Here is a 19,569-nt window from a genome sequence, read left to right on the forward strand (position 1 = left end):
TTTATTAACGTTAACAGTGCTGCTAAGTGACTTACTTGACTTAAGCGGCGGGCTGATTTCATCGCCTGACGCGATTACCCGCATCTTCGCCGAGGTGTGCCGTCCTTGAACACAGCTCTGCCCAACCTTCTCGATCTTCTGCGAGAGCTTGCACAGAATCAATCCATTCGTCGTTGTTCCATATTCTGCGAAACCTTACGTCTCGCCTGAACTGCCTATCCACGCCAAGTGTCCTCAGGTCCTCTTTCACCACCTCAGTCCAGAACTTCCGTTTTCGGCCAGGTGGCTTCTTCCAGCTTGAACCCGGCAAACTCCCCAGAACTCGTTGAAGAAGGCGATCTGCCGGTCTCCTTAATATATGACAAAAGAAGCGCAGACGATTTACTTTAGCCACTTTCGATGGCGGTGCAAGATGTTGATGTCTTCCACGTGTCATTCGCCAGTATACCACATCAATTTCTGAGCAGCTTTCGTTCCGTGCAGTCGAGCCTCTCCATAACCGTTGATGGTGCTGCCCAAGTCTCCGATCCGTACATCATGATGGGGCGAATTGCGGATAAGTAGACTCGCAGCTTGACTTCGTTGGTGATGGGGGTCGACAACAGGCATTTCGTTAAGGAGTTAAATGCAGAAGTGGCCCTAGCGCATCTTTGCTGAACATATCTCTCGTAGCTACCGTTGTTCTTCAGCGTACAGCCCAGGTAACAGAACTCATCGACGAGTTCTATCGGTTGTCCGTTCACCCTGATCCCCGTTCGAGGTCTCGAAAAGATCCACATCTGCTTGCATTTATCAGGGCGTAGACTTAGTCCAGGACTGCAGCTTCAATACAAGGTTGACTACATGTTGAAGTTCCGTACAGCTTTCTCCGAATATAACAACATCGCTGGAGTGCTCGAGATCGATCAAGGGGCACCATGATTGTGCTAAGACGATGTCGGCAGGACACTGGTCGACTGTTCTTCGCATAATGTCGTCGATGGCGAAATTGAACAAGAAGGGTCTTGCCACTGCCCTTTGTCTTACTCCACTTACCACCTCAAACGGTGTTGTATGTCCGGCTGGTGTTCGAACTGCAGCAGTTGATTCATGTCATCAAGCAAGCGAACGAACTTTCCTGATACTCCATCAACGCGGAGCACGTTGAAAAGACGGCCTCGGTGAGGAGAGTCGAACGCGACTTCAAAGTCCAGAAACGCTAGTTGCATTGGCTTCGAATAGCGCTGCCAGATTTCGATCACTGTCCTAACGATGAACACCTGGTTAATCGCGGATCGACGCTGACGAAAGCCAGCTTGCTCGTCACGCGTTGTTTCTTTGCGATGCTTATTACGTCGGTCCAGGATAATCCGCTCCAAAACCTTGTACATAACACGCAACAAGGAGATTCCTCGATAATTCATAGGGTCCGTGACGGATAACTTCTTGAGGGAAATTAAGATGACGTGTCTCCATGAGTCAGGTATGCTTTCATCTATCCATACTGAGTAGATGATATTGGTCCTCTCACGAATCCCAGACGTAGGAAGATATTTCAGAATTTCTGCCTCAGTTCCGTCGTCTCCACCAGATTTTCCATTTCTCATCTTTTGGATAGAAACCAGAACCTCCGACTCGATCGATGGTTCCTCGTTAACCGCTTACGTCAGCCCATGAACGTTTTCGAATTCAGTTCTCGTCTCGACTATTCAGCAAGGTTTTGAAGTGACCTCCTCCTCCCAAATTGGAGAGGTTGCCTCACCGACAACCACTCCATTGGCAGTGTTGAGGGCTGGAGAACGTGGTACCGCTATGCTGCTTCAGCGGAGCATATGATTTCCGCGGGTTCTTCTCCTCCCACGTCTTTTCAAACTACTTCGCTCTTGACGTCCACTCATAATCGCGGTCTTGTTGCAGTTGACGACGCAACTTTGTTCTGAGGCGCTTTTCCAGGTTGACATCACCAGTGCTGCCGACGACACATACAGAACTGTAGCTGGATCTTGTCTCCGCAGATGCAAAAGCAAACTTCTTTCGCGGCATTAGTGCTGAAAAGTTTTCCTTGCAGCGTCCTGGATGCACTTTGCGAAGGAATCAGTACCACATTTTCTTATCCACACTCCAACATGAATAGACACACGTTGGCGAAATTTCGTTCCGCATTCTCCGTCTTTCAGATCTGCCATGTCGTTTTTCGGTGAAAGGGGAACTTCTCGGATCCCTTCGTGGATCCGTATCCCGAAGCTGAGAAGAAACTTTTTTTATGTGAATATGTTCTGATTTGTTCTCTTCTCCGTGTTCGACTTCAATAAAGCTTCTCGTCTTCGGCTGTATCGGCATCCACAACAACTGGCGATCAGCCGAATGCAACGCGTACGGCTGAGGACGAAGATTTTTGCTCAAAAACTCCCTGTGCGGCTCTATGCCCAATCGAACTGCTGGTCGAGTCGAATCCAGCCCCGGTTCCAAGCCCGGTCGAATTGCTGGTGATGTCGACTCCAGCCCCGGCTCCAAGCCCAGTCGAATTGCTGGTGAAGTCGATTTCTGGGACAAGGACTCTACGTCGGCCTCCAAGCGGGTCGTACCGAGGGTCCAAGTTCCAAAATAGTCCTGCACTTTTTGCCTGGCCGACCTGCTGAGTGGACACTCACTCGGCCCAGGCAGTGAGTTTGGTCGATTTGCTGTAATTGCGGTTGCGCCGCGCACTGAACAGCAACTCCAAAATGGATGTTGAAACTCTCCGTACCATCTTGGAAGCCCAAACCAAGGCACAGCAACAAATGTTCACTAAGCTGATGAAACGTATGGAAAAGATAACCTCCGCTTCACATCCAACAGCTTCATCCATCGTTCCAACAGCTCCCGTCGCCACGGCCGAGTTCGTCACAAATTCCCTATCGGCACGCTTGCCTGAGTTCGTGTACGATTTGGACAGTGGTTGTACATTCGAGATCTGGTACAACTGCTACGAGGATGTAATCTCAAAGGAGGTTCTATCTTGTACGATGCAGCAAAGGCTCGACTAATCGTCTCCAAACTCGACGCCATCACATATGCCCGTTTCACGAACCATATTCTTCCTAAAAGAGCATACGATGATCCCTTAACGAAAACCGTGGCTGCTCTGAAGGGATTTTTCGGACATAATACGTCAGTACTCACGAGACGCTACGCTTACCTCAAAACACAGCGAAATGAGGAAAGTCTCAGCGACTACACCGGATTAGCCAATCAGCGCCATGCCATGACTGAGTTCAACGAGGTCACACCTGAGCAGATGAAGTGCCTCGTATGGATATGTGGACTTGTCGCCCGCAAGATGCCGATGTTCGTGCTCGTGCCCTTCGCAAGATGGAGGACAACCCTCAAACCACGCTAAAGGAGCTTGCTGCCGAAGTTAGCACTTTCTCGGCATTCGTCAGGATGTCGCAGTCCTCGAACGATCAAGTGTACCGCACGTCAACGTCGTGGATTCGCAAAAGAGACGAAATCGCCATCACTTTGTTTTCGGTGCGGAGCCAGTCACAGGTCTAGAGACTGCACATTCTTGAACCAGAGATGCCACGACTGCAGACGCTCTGGACACAAGCGAGGACTCTGCAAAAATTTCTCGGAGAAGAAGAAGCGGAATCCGAAACAGAAGCGGAAATCTGCCAATACCGTCACTATTGCTTCGACTCATGCTGGCGTCGCTGTAAACCGCATCCAACGTAGAGTACAAATTGATGAGAAGACAGTACGCATGCGTCTTGATACTGGAGCAGACGTAACATTGCTGAGCACAGCAGACTGAACCGCCATGGGTCGACCTAAGATGCAATCACCCCGTCTGACACTGAAGTCTGCCAACAACGAACCGATCAACTTTCGTGGATGCTAGAATACGGTACTTGCCATGTGGCTGACACAGCTCCTGGACTGGGATGACTAAGTCAAAGACTAAACTCGCTCTGAAGCCTGACTCCAAGCCTATCTTTCTGAAGACTCGCCCGGCACCCTATGCTGCTGTCCCAAGGATTTGAACCGAAATCGATCGATCGACTTGTGTCTATACACGTGCTGGAGCCTGCTGATCACTCAGAATGGGCAGTACCCATCGTCGTCATTCAGAAGGAAAATGGATCAATCTGCCTCTGCGCAGACTACTCAACAGGACTGAACGATGCACTCGAACAAAACCAGCATCCGCTTCCAACCCCAGAGGACACCTTCACGAAACTCAACGGAGGACGCTAGTTTTCACAGCTCGACTTAGCCGAAACATATCTCCAATTAAAAGTGTACGACGTCTCAAAGCAGCTACTCACTATTAACACGCACCGTGGACTTTATCGCTTCAACCGACTACCATTTGGAGTGAAGCCAGATCCTGGCATATTCCAACAATGTATGGATGCTCTTATCGCTAAAATAGATGGAACTGCAGCCTATCTCGACTACATGTTTGCTGGTAGAACCATCGGCAAACACAATGTGCGACTAGAAGCCGTATTCAAGCGGATTCAAGACTACGGATTCCGTGTTCGACTTGACAAATGTACTTTCCTGCAGACGGAGATCACCTGCCTTGGATCAACGCACAAGAACGACACCCAGATCCAGAAAAGATCGAAGCCATCCAGAAGATGCCAGCTCCGAAGGACGTCAGTCAACTTACCTCTTTTCTGTCAATCCTAAGCTTGGATCTCCTGTTGACCCACTCTGACCCAAATCTTCCTATCATCGTTGCCGCTGATGCTTCGAATTGCGGAATGGGAGCAACCCTCTCACATCGCTTCGCAGATGGATGCGAGAAGGTCATTTATCACGCAAGCCGTTGCCTGACACAACCACAGAAGAACTACAGCCGGATTGAAAAGGAAGCACTCACTCTTATTTTCGCCGTGCAGAAGTTCCATCGTTTCATCCATGGACGACATTTCACACTGAGGACTGACCACAAAACACTTTTGGCAATTTTCGAAAGCAAGTAAGGAGTTCCGGTCTACAGTACCGACCGTCTTCAGCGACGGGCCACGATGCTGCTCAACTACAGTTTTACTATGGAGTACATCAAACCAAAGGATTTCGGCCAAGTGGGCGCTCTTTCACACCTCGTCTCGTCACAATCATCCATACCGGAGGACTACGTGATCGCCTCAATATATGCTGATGTCACATCTGAGTTCTCAGAGAACTTTCAGAATCCATTCAGACTGTTACGCAAGCCGATCGTCTTATCCAGCTTGTGATCAACTATGCGAAATCCGGGAACTGGCCCAAAGTCAACTGCCATCCTCCTCTGTGGAACTACTACAACCGCAGAAATACCATGACGTCACTACTCTACTCACTGCATCCCGCATAGTGATTCCAAGAACACTTCGACATCGTATTCTTTCAGCACTACACAAAGTTCATGCAGGCCAAACAAGGATGAAAATGCTTGCAAGAAGCTTTATCTATTGGCCCACGATGGATTCCGACATCGAAAAACTCGTCAGGATCTGCCATGATGTGCATCCGTGACAAAGGATCCGATCAAAGCTGAACTACAGTCATGGCCAGAACCACACTGGCCGTGGACTCGAGTTCGTGCTGATTTCGCCTGACCGATGGAAGAGCGATACTATCTACTTATTGTGGACGTGTACTCCAAGTGGCCCGAAGTCGTCCGGATGTCATCGTTCTCCTCAACGGCTACTATCCAAGCAATGAAGTGTATCTTTGCCAAGTTCTGAAATCCAGAGACGCTCGTCACGAACAACGGAACGCAGTTCACGTCGTCTCAGTTCATTCTGCCGTTCCCGAGCAATCTTGCACATTCACACGCCGCCGTTCCATCCACAAAGCAATGGACAAGCAGAACGTTTTGTGGACACCTTCAAAAGAACACTTGCCAAGCTGAAGGGGGAGGAACCAACAGTGGACGCACTACAGATGTTTCTGATGGCATATCGCTCCACTCCCTGCCCGTCTGCACCTGACCAGCGTCCACCTGTCGAAGCCTTCCTGGGAAGCCGATTGCGAACGGAACTCGATCTAATGCTACCTTCTAGAGATCTCACAAACGATACACGAGATATCAAAATGGAATCTCAATCCAATCGTCGAAATAGAGCACGACGCCGCAGCTCTGAGATCAACGACGCGATTTTTGTCAAGGATTGTCGAGGACAGAAACTTGGACTACAATCTTTATATCACCCTTGCGTGAGACCGCTACACGTTGAATATTGTAGGTGGAAAATTCGAAACCTTCATCTCATGGTCTGTATTTTGTAAACGCTGAGAAATTTTTTTTGATCGTTCAGTTCTTGGTTGCTTCATGTGACACTCATCCCTATCTAGCCATCTGACACATATAGTCGGGTCAAAACGACATGAAACACGGACAAGCGGCTGCGCTCAAAGCGGAGCGGTGGAGCGTAGCGGTTGGAATCGTGTAAGGATCTACTGTAAGGAGCGTAGCGGTTGGAATCGTGTAAGGATCCATGGCAAACTGCAGAGGTGTGCGGCTACCGCCTTTTTTTCAGTGAATCAACTATTGCCATAAACGCATCCATGGTTTTTTTATATCCTCACCCTCTCCCCCTTTCCTCCCTTAATCACACGTAAGATAAGAGCTACACAAGTGAAGTAAGCCTACAATATTAACTTTCAGAACATGAGTGGCCTCGAGGTGATCGATCAGGGAGTGAGTTCATAGTGACTACACCCAAACACTTAGCACATTAGCGATAACGGGCTTTGATCGCACGATGCAGTTGGTACATATGTGTTGCTATTTTTTTTAAACACCTGCACAGTAAAAAACACAATGCAAAAATAAAATAGGTCTTGAGAATTTTGGCAGAGATTTCATTATTTAAACACCTGCACTTCAAGGCAAGGTAGACAAGACATTATTTAAATTTCATTTTAAATTTTAGACATTCACTGAAGAAAGGAAAGAAAGGCATTCCACTACAGTTTCATTCATTAGAAGTGTTCGACCTACTGAATGTCTGTTTCTTTTGTAATGTATTGCAGTTCATTTTTTACAAACTAATTTTCTGGATAAACTGGCTCCTCGCCTGACATAATCATGTTGAACTCATACAATGTATGATAATTTGATGCAGTCAGATACTAGAACGAACGGCAAGGAAGACAGGAGCGTTGAGAATGAAAACATATAAAACGAGGTCGGTCGGCAAACAAGGAAAAAATAAAGAAAAATCGCTTCAATGGACCACGATTCTGACAAACGACCCTACTTCTTTTTCTTTCTTACAAAACACAGGCACCTTTTTGCTGCACTAGCGAAGTGCCGTTATGTTTGGAGCTACGCTCCTACAAAAGGTACAGACCAACACAAATAAACAGCATCATCGACATCATAACAAGAAACCTCAAAACGACATGAAGCACGGTGCAGTTGCGTAAGCGGTTGCGCTAGCGCGGGAATCGACCCTCGCAAACTTTAACGAAGAATGTTGATAGCAAGCGTCCTCCCTCGATCCCAGCCGTTACGGTCTTCCGCGCCGCTTCGAGCGCAGCCGCTTATGCATCTACACCGTACTTCATGTCGTTTTGACCCCACAATAGTACATCATACTGTATACTTAACAGTGATCATACTATTGCTTTACGAATCGTGCTTGGACGAATATCCTCGGTACATTCAACTGTTTCTGATGGTTGATTGTCTGACGATGCAGATACTCTTTGTGAACACACTCGAAACCTGCCGCTTCGAAAAGGTCAACTAACTCTTCTGAAACTTTGGAACTGATAAACACACAACAATATGGGCTCAGACTTTTTCATCATCAAAAACTGAGGACATTAGTCATAAATATATGGTTACCTATCCGGAAGTAAAACGCTCGAGTTCCATCCTGCCTGACATAGAAACGATCAGCGAGTTTCGCACCACGTCCGAATCGAATCATCGCGTAATCGTTGATACCATAGTCTCGCACCACAATAGACCCGCCCGGCTGAATGTGTTAGACGAAATCGCTTCTATAACTCCCGATTCAACGACATCTTGTTCTGGAGAACATCATACCCTGACATATTTGCACATATTCTTTGCAGCTATTGCATGCTTATCAGGGTGAATCGCAGAGAGAACAAAAATGAGAGTAGCCAGATCAGCTTGCTCTGAGAAATCCGATTCATCAGAAGGCACAGATAGATCGACAATGGAGGCTTCCATATTCACCTCAAAATACACAAAATATATTTCATGAAAGCGGCATCCTCGTAATTAGGATACCCGTAGCTCACGTTGGTTGTGTAAACGTACACCAAGCTCTTTCGCCCTTTCTGAACATATTTGAATAGCTCGAGATGAAAAATCAAAGCCTTGCAAGCGAAGGCAGGGAAACGCAGACTTCAGTGGAAACAACATGTTCCCAACACCGCAACCTGCTTCCAGAAAAGTTAGCGGCTTCTGAATTGTGATTACTAAGGACTGAGCAAGTCAAGAAGTACAAGTAAAGGAAAGAATGCTAACTGTCAGATCTATATCACAACAAAGTTGTTGCATATCCTGCCCACTCCAATTGCGATCCTTGAAGAAGTTGTCACGATTTCTGTTGTAAAATCTATCCCAGTTCTTCTGTGCTTCAGATTCTAACTTGTTCTGCTTGAATTGATTAACGATGTCCTATAAGGATTGAGGGCTTTCATTTATAACGTAGCAAAAGTAGAATGACTAAGAAGGTACTAGTAATGCCACTTAGCTTAAAGGCAGCATACCATAAATCTGACGTTGCGAGGAAATCCGCGGGAAAAGCAGAGCTGTAGATTGTGGGATCCGGGGTGATCCCTGATCGCCGTAAAAGTGGCGTAGGAACCATTTCGGTTATTAGGAGGTACGCTAGAACGCTTCTCTATGCACACGTTCGGTAAATTTGGCCTATTCATCGGTTTTACCTGAATAGGCAAGTAGACTGGACAGAAGACACCACTGATATTCAACCGCTCGCATGTGGATGCGGCGCGTCGCAATTGAAATCGTCTTAAAAACGCTGTCTTTCACGTCGTTTCTTATGACGAATAGGGAGAGATGAGATGAACCACTTCTGGCCCCGCAAACTACAACCCTAACTCTATCTTTTCAGCGGATTCCTGCAGCACGCCAATTCGTGGTATGCTGCCTCTGACGATAGTCTTACATCGATCCTTCTCACGCCGCCTATGCGCCAAGAGGGAGAAGCTGGAGATGAGTATAGCATTTTTATGAATGCTACCAATTAAATGTCTATACATTGCATTCTACCTTGAAGCCGTAAACACGTAATTTCGATCAACGTTATATTCGTAACTACACATCAGTCAAATCCCTAGGGTGAGCGTATAAAGCTGCCGTAGAGTTCACAGTCGCGGTCTGCGGTTTGATGGTTATTGACCGCATTGTTATGAACTGCGCTTGATGGTTATTGAGTTCTGCGTGAACTCTGGGGGGAGCTTAGGGGTTTCTAACAAAACGCCAGCAGACGCGTGGTTACCATACAAAAAGAGTAATCTTCGTAAACGCCATTCCAAATAAGATTTCTTTCCAACATTTAAGCAAGCCTTTTCAGTGACAAAATTGAAAAATCTCTGATAATGAACTGGAGCTTTCAGAAACATTCCAAGTAACACTTCAAAAACATATTACTCAGTTGTTGTCACAAATATCCTAAATACACAGAAAAACCAAAAACTATTCGCATGAAGTCCTTTAAATTGTACAATCCCTCTACAGACTAATTGAGAACCATTTTCGACAAAAAAAAGAAGAAAGGCCTAAGACGGTGGTTGTGTCAATAAGGATCAGTTAGCAGTCAATCAGCCGTATCTCACGTTATAGACTGGATTGAATTACAAATATAAATTATACGCAGTTAAGCCTACTTGTTGTCTCAACTTCTCCTTCTCCTCATCCGTCAATTGTCTGTAAGCCAAGCTTGAAATACTTTTGAAGCCGCTGCCATCTTCGCTATCCATTCTATCTCTAGACTACATCATTCATTTTTGGAATCATGAACGAAAGTGTAAAGAACACAGCGAAACTCGCATGGAAACTTTCAGTGGAGGAACATTCATGAAATGCTTCATTCAACAATTAACAGATAACAACAAGTTGAGATCAAAGAGCAAATAAATTCTACCACAACACCAATGAAACAAAATTGATTCAGCAAAAAAAAGTTCATAATTCAACAACAAATAATACGTGCATTTTATAAACAAGAAGATTCAAAATGAAGAAACAAATAATAAGTGCATTTTGTAAACAAGAAGATTCAAAATGAAGAAACAAATTTACCATTCTCCAGGTTCAAGCTCAATTCCGATACGATCCTGAAAACAAACTTGCTGTATAGAGTCTAGTATTCTATAGTCTAGTTTTGTAGTGATCTCAAGATAAAATAAACAAGAACTAGGTCCGGCACGATAGCACCACAACAACTAACCACCAGTTCTTGTTTCGTCATGGGAGAATTTTCGCTGATTGCATTGAGCATTTCTAAAGCCTGCAAACGAGAATTAAGCAGAACTATCTCGAGAAAAAATGATGCCACACAGCATTAATGACAGAACAGTTGCATGAATAAAAACAAATCTAAGCTTTAAAAAACCCAAATAAAAGATCCTAAGGCATATAGATAGTAAATAATAGCGTAATTACTCAAGCCGAAATGGTACACGAATTAGAAGACAGGCAGGAAGGAGATAGAGGGCAGGGTAATCCCTCTCCTTCCTGCCTGTCTTCTAATTGATTGTCCACATTCCAATTATTCTATCTCTTTATTTCAGCTTTTCTTCTATTTATCCCCCATTTTAGGTTCACAATAGTCCTCTTTTTGGTAAGTACGTCATTGATGATAAATATACGAATCCACGTATTAGAAATCGAAAGTAGTAAGAATGAAAAGCTTTTTTTTTAAAAGAAAGAGTGCCTTTCTTGTGAGGAATCGTGGTCCATTCAAGCTTCACCAGCAACCCAACTAGCACCAAAAAAAAAACGAAGCTGATTCATGAACTTCATGAGAAGCTCGGCTAGTCGAGCTTTCCTCAAATGATCAACCTTATATATGATTTGGCGCTATTGAAATCCCCTATTCCCTTATGTGATCACCAGCAACTTACAATACGTTTACGCTTAACAAGCATCTTAGACAGGCTGGCTTCCAACTCCATCGTTTTCCTGCTCTCCTCAAGAACTGCATCTTGATCAGTTGATTCCCACTTAGCTAGTTCTGCCTTCAAATGTTTGATCTAAACTCTTTGATTCTCATATTGTGCAACGCAACGGAAATTTAAAAAAAAATCATCCTAACCTTCTCTTTCAATTCAGTAGTGAGTTCACTCAGCCTTTCAGTTGTCTCCGTACTAGACAGCGTCTTTAATTCTAAAAAGAAATTGTTAGAAACGCCGGATAGAAACGTTTCAAGATATTTAACTCACCATTTTGAAGCTCCTTATGCCGAGAGGAAAGCGCAGCGAGTTTCTCACTTAATTTATCGACTTTTGCGTCATACTCGGCGATAGCAGACTCATCACATTTTTCGAGATTGTCCTAAAACCACATCTATCTCTTGGTTCCACCTATCTGCTGGCTCTTTAATCGGCCATCAAAAAGAAACTATATATAGTACGGTCAAAACGACATGAAGCACGGTGCAGTTACGTAAGCGGCTGCGCTCGAAGCGGTACGGTGGAGCGTAGCGGTTGGGATCGAGTGAGGACCCATGCAAGCACCTCTCATCGCTGCAGTTCGCAATGGTCCCAGCTCGATTCCAGCCGCTATCTTCACCGCTTAGAGTGCAACCGCTTACGCAACTGCACCGCGCTTCGTGTCGTTTTGATGCAACTATACGTGCGCCGAATGGGCGGTCCCGAATTATTTCAGAAGACTTTCATCTACTCACCCTTCATTACCGTGCATATCATATATAATATATATACCGTATAGTCAGCGTCGGAAGTGTCCAATCGATGAATGCAAGCTTTGAGCCCGTTTTCTTTTTGCTTCAATTAGAATACAAAACCGACGCCAATTTATTTTGGCTAACGTTTCGTTGTAGTTGCTCTCTTCAGATTCCGGAAAGTCAGAGATTCAGAGATATCTGCAATATATCCTCCAAAACACCTCATCACAACACAAATTACCATTCAACAGGAGCGTAGAGTAAGAACCAGACCAGAGAATCACAAAACCATTAACCTTACCGAACTGGCCATGAAGGGTGGTACTCGTGTCTGACCTGCATCCGACCCCATACGTCGAAACCCGGTCGTGGATCAATTCTACTGCACTAGCAACATTCTAGCATCACACCCACACGTCTACTAAGACAATGTTCATGGTTTGTTGTCAGCCTGATCCGGTTCTTCACTGTACTCTCTCGTTGAATGGTAACTTGTGTTAAGATGAGGTGTTTAGAAGGATACATTGCATATGTCCTTAACTTTCTAGTCTCCATAGAAGGCAACTACGCCGAAACGTTGACCAAAATAAAGTGTGGTTAACTACATTGGTTCTGTAATCCGCCTAAAGCAAAAAGAAAAGAAACGTTGCGTGAAAATCCAACCAAAGACAAATTTTTGCACAGCTACGCATCTGCCATGGCGCAATCCCTCTCTCTGCTTCGTATTCTCTTTTTTTCCGACCACCATAGAGCTCGAAGCCGGTGCTCTGACCCCCTTCCTGAGGAGGGTCCGGCTTCTCCTTATCGCACCTATGCCGACCACAAGAAGACTTAGCACATTTCATGCCGATTAAGCACCACCTTAAGGTGTCGCTAGCATTTTTTGTCCTGGATTATGACACTGCGTCACTGTTCTCGGCGCTGTCTCAGTAGAAGAGGGAATATTCACTGAGACCGAAAGATGTCTGCATAGCAGGAAATGCATCGTGACATTTGAGAGCACGGAACAGAATAGCTGCTACGCCAGTATATGAACTGAAAGCTTCTGTAACTCAATAACTCTTTCTTTTATTTGATTTCGATGTATAATAGTGTCAAAACAATATGAAGCAGGGTGCAGTTGCGTAAGCGGCTGCGCTCGAAGCGGCGCGGTGGAGCGTAACGGTGAGGATCACGGGGGACCTTTACTAGCAGCATCCATCACTGCAGTTCACGATTGTCCCACCCAGATGCAAACCGTCATCTCCATGTCACTGTGCTTCATGTCGTTTTAACCCTATTTAATTTCATTTATTACGATGTAATCAACGAACAATCACCTGATTTGTATAGTAAATCTTCTGCTTTCCTATCACTTTCTCCTTCAAAACTCCCGAAGTCACAGAGGCATCAAGTACCTTCACAACCAACTGTAACAAACTATTTCCAACAGAAAGCACAACTGACCCATGGAACGGCGAAGTGAAAATCACTAACCGCCTTGCTGAATTCTTGCCGAAGGTTCGAGTAGACATCATTAGCACTGTAGGGTCTATTCTGCTCAACCATATACTCCGGAATCTTTAAAAACGCTAGAAAGTGTATTGGAGCAGACACTCTCGTGGTTCTGGTGAGTATCACGAACAACCTACCTTTCTCCTCCATATCAGATTTCGACATAATCCGTGACTCCCTTTTCGCGCAGAGGAAAAACTGCAGATGCTACAATAGAATCCTTCATACGCGAAGAAATCATCAATTCACAGAAAAATCCACTGAATTTACAGGCACTGTCAAGGAATAGGAGCAGCAGTCTCGGCGCTCCAATACAAATATATGGAATTCTCAGAAAGATGGCGCGAAGCATCAATATTCAAGCGCAGTGTAACTTCCAAATGTATACATATTTGGTCTCATCTTATTTCGCGTTTTGGTTTGAGCTGAGCTAGCTCGATGTGTGCGACATGAAACTAAACCAGGCAGTAATGTAATGTCGGTTATCGATGTACATTCGCCGTCATTCTCAAACGAGGTCTTCTCCTGTAAATTCTCCAGTCCAAGTTTTTATTCTGTTATGTTGTTGCTTCTTCGTAGATATATTGCTAAGAGCACCTTCAGTGATCGGACTGACACTAATGACCTTTCAAACCAATGAGCATCAACATTAATTTCTTGAATTAGCGGATTTTTCCCTTTTGTTTCTTTCCACTTGAATGCGGATGTAAGCAAAAAAGCTGAAAAGAAATTGTCTCACCTAATACGTGTAGTATTAAGCCTTTGCAGTTCCGACAAAAGCAACAATCCTCATTTTCTAGCAGGGGGATATAGTCATTGAGCTTTTTTGTACTGTTAATCGACGTATCAATGTCGATCTTCAAGATCTGACGTTGGATGCTACAAAGTACATTCTCGGCCTTCTTGGCTAGAAACGGCCACACATTTTGCCTGTTGTGTTTACTTGAAGTTAATTTTTTTTGTATTTTTGAACCTGTAGACCAAACTCGTACCCCTGTTGGTTGTTGTTGGAATTATATCTATATGTCTATGCTATACCTTCGAAAAGTGCCCTTACGTTGTACAACGTAAGGGCACTTTTCGAAATGTTGTAAAACACAGCAATTTATTCTTTCTTTATGGAGTGATGCAGTCTGTTGTACAATGTTCTGTACCTTCTGTAGCTGACACTTTTTGTAGTGACGAGGATGGAGCTCTTTGTGCGGTATTTGTGAAAATGAGTGGAACAAAATGACTGGTAAGTTGTTCCTATTTTTCTTGATCGGCCATTGTGATTATAGTAAATGCTTCTCAATTTTTTTAGATACAATAGTTGAACTACATCTAAGATGCAGAAACAGAAGAGATTGACTGATTTCTTTGTTTCTCCTGTTGCGAAAAAATCCACTTCTGAAAGCCCTAGAACGCCGCTGTTCGAGTTCGATTCTCAGTTACCAGCGGCAAAACGTCAAAAAACTTTCAAAGGTGAAAATGACGTCCGCCAAGCTATCTTGGATGCTGGGCAGAGGAAGATTGGCGGGCAGTATTGCAAACAGGTGGTTATCTTCTACCTTTGCAGTCAAGTTTTTTGATTTGATTGTCTGGCACCGCTTTTTCTTTTTACTTCAATATTAATCACATCATCACAATCACATACTACTCGTGTCTGAAGAACTTGTATTATTCTACGAAGTTCCACTAGATCTTAGGAAAGCGTTGTGTACAGAATCGTGGTCTATATTAACGAGTGTATCTGAGTTAAAAAGGGTATTACATGAGATTTCTTATTAGCGCTGTACGTTGTGACAATTCTAAATTATGAAGCGGGACACATTTCTACACACTTCTTTTTTCTTAAATGGGCGACTTTTAGCAAATACTGCAGGAACTTCTTTAACTACTCTGCTTATTACATTAAAAAAGAGTGGCTGCTTCATTCGTTATTTTGTTACTTTATGGCGCACAACTCAATTCACTCCTCATTTGTAAACGTCAGTGCTTTTGTTTACTTCATGGTTTGAAAGAATACACGTGCACAAAGTGGGAAGAAGATGTGTATCTATAGTCGTGTCAAAACGACCCCAAAGCTTCGTGCAGTTGCGTAAGCGAGCTTTCAAAATTACTGTATGAAGCAGCTACTTCTATGTCTTTTTGTAGGTATAGTGAAGTAATTGTTTGCTACAATAGTGAATAATTTGTTCTCAGTGTGATATGATGTACTGCATCGACAACATCACCGAAGTGGCGATGCATGAAAAACACCACAACCGGTACTCCGACATAACAAGAGTTAAAGTGTCTTCATCACAACTCAACACGTGGCTAAGGTTTCTTTAACTGAACTGAACTTCTCGTTTCTTGTTTCATTTGCTTTCATTCTCAGGAAAGAATGTCACTATTCAACTAATCGTGGTTACATCTTCCGGATTCTACCCGAGTCCCTGTCGTCTTTGAGACGGAAGGCTGAGCAAATCATTGAAGTCAGTTTGTTGATGTGTTGATTCAATACATTACTTTCAAAAAATTTCAATCGTGTTTTTTTTCTTTCAGGATCTTGTGAACAGCAGTGTAGGATTCTCCCCAGATCTTTCAATTTGGGGTTGGGATAAAAGAAGAACTGTGTGGATATCAATACTAACAGAGGTACAGTCAATGTGGTTGCTCCGTGGCTTGTTTGCGAGGAAGCTTCGTAGGAAGCTGTATATTCTATATATATCCACGTGAACGTGAATCCATTTGTTGGATATTTTTTTTAAATGATACAACGTGTTAGACAAAATTGTTCCGAGTCTCAGAAAGGGAGCAAATTTCCCCAAGTTAAGTTATTTAATGGTTTCGCCTAGTAACATCTTTACTTCTTTCCGCTTTTGTACCTTTACAGAATTGACGCAGTGGGAAATGTACGTTACGAAAACTTTTCACTAGCGGGGGTGGGTGTTTGCTATGTAATCGCAATGTGGTGGGCCACCTTAGCTCCCTTTTATTTGATCATACTACAACTCGTTCTTCTTTACCCTTCTTTATTCATCGACAATGTTTTTCTCAAAGTTTTCTTCAACTTTTCCTCAAAGTTTCTGTATTAAAAGAGTCAGGTTTAGTGCTCATCAATACCCCACTAAATAAGTCCTCTCGTAGAATATGAACTTACTTTTGTTTTTGAACATAAGCGTAGAACTTCTTGGAAAACTCCAAAAACCACCATACCTCATCTAAATAGTGTCTTCTTTCATTTACTACGCAGATGTGACATACTTGCCAATTTTTAGCTAATACAACGCAAAAAAGTAAAGAAACAAGTGTAAAGGGAAAGTTTGTGTTTGTGAAAAGGGTGCTGGCCGCCACTCTCATTAATCGTATGAAGAATTGGAGTTGTGCTGGAGAATTGTTCCTTCTATAAAGGGACGATAAAAATGATTGTAGTTTCGTCTCCATTTCAGATTATCTTCGGAATACAATGTGGGCATTTTTTTTTTCCAAAAAAAGAGCACAAAAGTACTAGATTTTTTGCACTATTCAAATTATTGTACACTGAAGGCTAAGTTTGGAAATAATTTCTAATGCAGATACTCTCATCATATATCGGAAATAAAGTCTTTCTGAATAGACTGACGAAGGTCTGCGATAAATACTTCATATTCTACAGCGTTGCAAAATACGGATATTATAGCAACCGGCGTACTGCGAATATTTCTGGTGCTAGCGCTTGTTCTTCTTCCATCTCTTCCATTTTTGTCTCATTTTTCCGACTCTTTGAATTTTGTTTTGAGATTTCTTTTTAAAATGAAATTTTCTACTTTAGGGCCCTTCATACTTAATTGCCGGCATTGTTATTACGGAACCACTTATGTCAGCGCAGTATTCCGACTCTGGAAAGGTATTTTTCTCTTCAACATTTTACAAAATTTGTCGTAGAATCTGATTGACTATGGGTCTAGAATTTTTCGTCATCCATACAATCTCATGGAAATTCTTGTCAGTACTTATTTTTCCAGTTTTTCTTGGTTATAGACGGGTCAAAACGACGTGAGGCACGGTGCATTTGCGTACGCGCTCAGAACAGCACGGTGGAGGCAGCAGTTGGAAGTGAAGTGGGAATATCGCAAACTGCAGCGATGGGTGGTGCCAGCAAGGGTTCCGTTACGCTCCTATCCGCCTCAAGAGAATCCGCGTATGCAGTTGCACTGTGCTTCATGTCTGTCTGTCATGTGTTCTGTTTAGACCCTACCATACCTTGACGGGGAAAATGTATAATAGTTGAGGGCCACTCAGTGGCGCCGCTATTTCTCGACGCTGTAACTTACTTTTCTTCTCTTAGTAATATTAGCTTACATGTCACTTAGGTATTATGGCCCCGATTGATTTAATTATTTACGTTGAGAACCCTACCCTCCCCCCTCCAACTACATTTTACCGACGTTCACTTAATTTGGTAGATGGGCGACTTTCATCTTCCTCTGTACCATTAGGATTTTTTTTTCAAATCTAGCCATGAATGGATTTTAGGAACTCCGTGACGGCGAGCCAATTATTGGCGTGAACCGGATTTGGACTCATTCTGCAGCTAGAAGAAGAGGGGTTGCCAGTGAAATGCTTGACCTCATCAGACAACGATATTTCACTGGTGCTTACGTACCAAAGCACAGGTAAAGAAAGTCAAATAAGAAATCCCCATAGAACTAGAGCAACATTGGAAATTCTGTTACATACGCACGCATTTAGAGTTGCATTCAGCGATCCATCGGACGATGGTAGGAAATTCGCAGAGAGTTATGTGGGGTACGTTCCTTCTTTCTACTTTTTACTCTCTGGTTTTACAAACCTTTGCCACATATATTCCTATCAATATAGTTATAAGTGGAGGATTTTCATAGTACTTACTGCTTATTTTGTCGGAATTGTCTTTTTAGCAGCTCTACCGCATCGACAACATTTCTGGTCTACACTGTTTCAAAATGAAATGTTCTCTCTGAGAATGATGAGAGCTTTTCGTATTTGCGGGTCTGTGTTGTTGACCTGTATTAGCGCATGATAAAAATGGAGCAGTCAATTATTAACTATTATTTCGCATCTCATCATTGCATAATCACTGTAACTCAAAAATTTACTAGATGAAATAAAGAGCTGTCCTGAATCGAAACTTTTTCTCTCGTGAAATTTTCTGTGATCTTACTTTAGAGCACCACTATTAGTGTTCCACTGTTGTTCTTTGTTCACTTGCTCTCTTCACAAATTTCATGCTATTATTATGAGTCAATCAAATGTAGTCACTATATGGTACACTCTTAATCGCTTTCTGCGTTACTGTTTATCGAACCTCTACTCTGTGCATTGAGAGTGAATATCCTCCAAACATTTTTGGCACTTCAAACTATTTTGCATAATATCTGCCACTTCAAACTGATTCTGTAAAATACCTCGTTATAACATTTAAGGACAATCGTCCATGTGTTGTTGTCGTATGTACCAAATGTGCAGAAATAAATTCTATTCTATTTGAAATCTTTTTTTTTTGCTTTAGTTTAGCTTCGGTTTACCCTTCTTAAAATCCCCCTAAAGTCGAGTCATCTATGCACTTCTCTCGATCATTGAGCTTAAAAACAACAGATTTTCTATATTTATTGTCAGGATTTGGACGTTCTATCCCTACACGTCGAGTTTGTCAAAGATTCCGAAAATAAACAAACGTAAATCGTCGTAGTGTATTCAATTTTCTCCTAGTTTCCACGCAATCGAGAATGAGCTACACGTGTTCATTAGGTTAGGTCGTTAGGTTTTGATTAGGCTCTGTCTTATCAATTTTTTTGATTGCAATTTTCTCCATCCTAGGAAGTTTTTTTTTCTTAGAAAGGAAAATTCTTTTCATTTGAGACTGATAAGAATTTAATTAACTCCTCACCTCTGTAAATGACAAACAATCCATTCTTCGTAAGTTTCTGTTTGCTGTCAATATTTGAATTTTATGCTATACAAGCGCATAGTTAAGCACTTTGTTCTTTTCACACAACCAGCTAATTTTCTTACCATATACTCATTTATAATAATGTACAACTGACAATAAAGAATTGATCTACCAGTGATTTGTAGCGTGTAATGTGGGAAACCATGATCAACCCATTCCGATGCACCAGTCACCTTTTACTGTTGTCTAAGAGGGAAGTCAACCATTCCGACTACAGTGATTCTTATATTTTTTAAAAGATAAAAGCGGTCTTAAATCTTTGTACAG

The 19,569-nt window shown here is 43.1% G+C and overlaps 11 protein-coding genes across 14 annotated transcripts; 4 read left to right on the forward strand and 7 right to left on the reverse strand.

Annotated features, from left to right (window-relative positions):
- Positions 1-58: 58 nt before the first annotated feature.
- RB195_009580 (uncharacterized protein) lies at positions 59-436 on the reverse strand (the record flags this gene model as incomplete). The annotated part of the gene is made up of 1 exon (XM_064190191.1): positions 59-436. One exon carries the CDS (start codon positions 434-436, stop codon positions 59-61), a length of 378 nt encoding a protein of 125 aa, XP_064047775.1.
- On the reverse strand, positions 59-609 carry RB195_009581 (uncharacterized protein; the record flags this gene model as incomplete). Its single annotated transcript, XM_064190192.1, has 2 exons — positions 59-350; positions 449-609. 2 exons carry the CDS (start codon positions 607-609, stop codon positions 59-61), a joined length of 453 nt encoding a protein of 150 aa, XP_064047774.1.
- Positions 453-779, reverse strand: RB195_009582 (uncharacterized protein; the record flags this gene model as incomplete). The annotated part of the gene is made up of 1 exon (XM_064190193.1): positions 453-779. One exon carries the CDS (start codon positions 777-779, stop codon positions 453-455), a length of 327 nt encoding a protein of 108 aa, XP_064047776.1.
- A 252-nt stretch (positions 780-1,031) lies between these two features.
- On the reverse strand, positions 1,032-1,586 carry RB195_009583 (uncharacterized protein; the record flags this gene model as incomplete). The annotated part of the gene is made up of 1 exon (XM_064190194.1): positions 1,032-1,586. One exon carries the CDS (start codon positions 1,584-1,586, stop codon positions 1,032-1,034), a length of 555 nt encoding a protein of 184 aa, XP_064047777.1.
- Positions 1,587-1,851: 265 nt separating this feature from the next.
- Positions 1,852-2,728, reverse strand: RB195_009584 (uncharacterized protein; the record flags this gene model as incomplete). Its single annotated transcript, XM_064190195.1, has 4 exons — positions 1,852-2,027; positions 2,106-2,523; positions 2,565-2,660; positions 2,726-2,728. The coding sequence occupies 4 exons, from the start codon at positions 2,726-2,728 to the stop codon at positions 1,852-1,854; spliced, it is 693 nt and encodes a 230-aa protein (XP_064047778.1).
- RB195_009585 (uncharacterized protein) lies at positions 2,703-3,772 on the forward strand (the record flags this gene model as incomplete). Of its 2 annotated transcripts, none has more annotated exons than XM_064190196.1 (4): positions 2,703-2,916; positions 2,991-3,306; positions 3,361-3,489; positions 3,553-3,772. In XM_064190196.1, 4 exons carry the CDS (start codon positions 2,703-2,705, stop codon positions 3,770-3,772), a joined length of 879 nt encoding a protein of 292 aa, XP_064047779.1. The 2 variants fall into 2 exon arrangements, with proteins under 2 accessions (XP_064047779.1, XP_064047780.1); XM_064190197.1 differs by having other exon boundaries at positions 2,760-2,916.
- A 206-nt stretch (positions 3,773-3,978) lies between these two features.
- Positions 3,979-4,215, forward strand: RB195_009586 (uncharacterized protein; the record flags this gene model as incomplete). The annotated part of the gene is made up of 1 exon (XM_064190198.1): positions 3,979-4,215. One exon carries the CDS (start codon positions 3,979-3,981, stop codon positions 4,213-4,215), a length of 237 nt encoding a protein of 78 aa, XP_064047781.1.
- A 153-nt stretch (positions 4,216-4,368) lies between these two features.
- RB195_009587 (uncharacterized protein) lies at positions 4,369-6,980 on the forward strand (the record flags this gene model as incomplete). Of its 2 annotated transcripts, none has more annotated exons than XM_064190199.1 (4): positions 4,369-4,516; positions 4,576-4,775; positions 5,707-6,171; positions 6,891-6,980. In XM_064190199.1, 4 exons carry the CDS (start codon positions 4,369-4,371, stop codon positions 6,978-6,980), a joined length of 903 nt encoding a protein of 300 aa, XP_064047782.1. The 2 variants fall into 2 exon arrangements, with proteins under 2 accessions (XP_064047782.1, XP_064047783.1); XM_064190200.1 differs by lacking the exon at positions 6,891-6,980 and adding an exon at positions 6,273-6,292 and having other exon boundaries at positions 5,707-6,196.
- A 600-nt stretch (positions 6,981-7,580) lies between these two features.
- Positions 7,581-9,942, reverse strand: RB195_009588 (uncharacterized protein; the record flags this gene model as incomplete). Its single annotated transcript, XM_013452910.2, has 6 exons — positions 7,581-7,717; positions 7,811-7,943; positions 8,015-8,170; positions 8,255-8,401; positions 8,465-8,617; positions 9,850-9,942. 6 exons carry the CDS (start codon positions 9,940-9,942, stop codon positions 7,581-7,583), a joined length of 819 nt encoding a protein of 272 aa, XP_013308364.2.
- Positions 9,943-10,260: 318 nt separating this feature from the next.
- On the reverse strand, positions 10,261-13,529 carry RB195_009589 (uncharacterized protein; the record flags this gene model as incomplete). The annotated part of the gene is made up of 8 exons (XM_013452909.2): positions 10,261-10,299; positions 10,413-10,472; positions 11,089-11,217; positions 11,280-11,350; positions 11,407-11,518; positions 13,190-13,279; positions 13,347-13,441; positions 13,502-13,529. 8 exons carry the CDS (start codon positions 13,527-13,529, stop codon positions 10,261-10,263), a joined length of 624 nt encoding a protein of 207 aa, XP_013308363.2.
- A 1,065-nt stretch (positions 13,530-14,594) lies between these two features.
- On the forward strand, positions 14,595-18,299 carry RB195_009590 (uncharacterized protein; the record flags this gene model as incomplete). Of its 2 annotated transcripts, XM_064190201.1 has the most annotated exons (10): positions 14,595-14,601; positions 14,668-14,675; positions 14,795-14,899; positions 15,549-15,670; positions 15,727-15,823; positions 15,894-15,986; positions 17,143-17,217; positions 17,847-17,986; positions 18,063-18,119; positions 18,251-18,299. In XM_064190201.1, 10 exons carry the CDS (start codon positions 14,595-14,597, stop codon positions 18,297-18,299), a joined length of 753 nt encoding a protein of 250 aa, XP_064047784.1. The 2 variants fall into 2 exon arrangements, with proteins under 2 accessions (XP_064047784.1, XP_013308362.2); XM_013452908.2 differs by lacking the exons at positions 14,595-14,601; positions 14,668-14,675 and having other exon boundaries at positions 14,693-14,899.
- Between the last annotated feature and the right edge of the window lie 1,270 nt (positions 18,300-19,569).

Source organism: Necator americanus, chromosome III (assembly GCF_031761385.1).
Source record: "Necator americanus strain Aroian chromosome III, whole genome shotgun sequence".
Taxonomy (NCBI): Eukaryota; Metazoa; Nematoda; class Chromadorea; order Rhabditida; family Ancylostomatidae; genus Necator; species Necator americanus.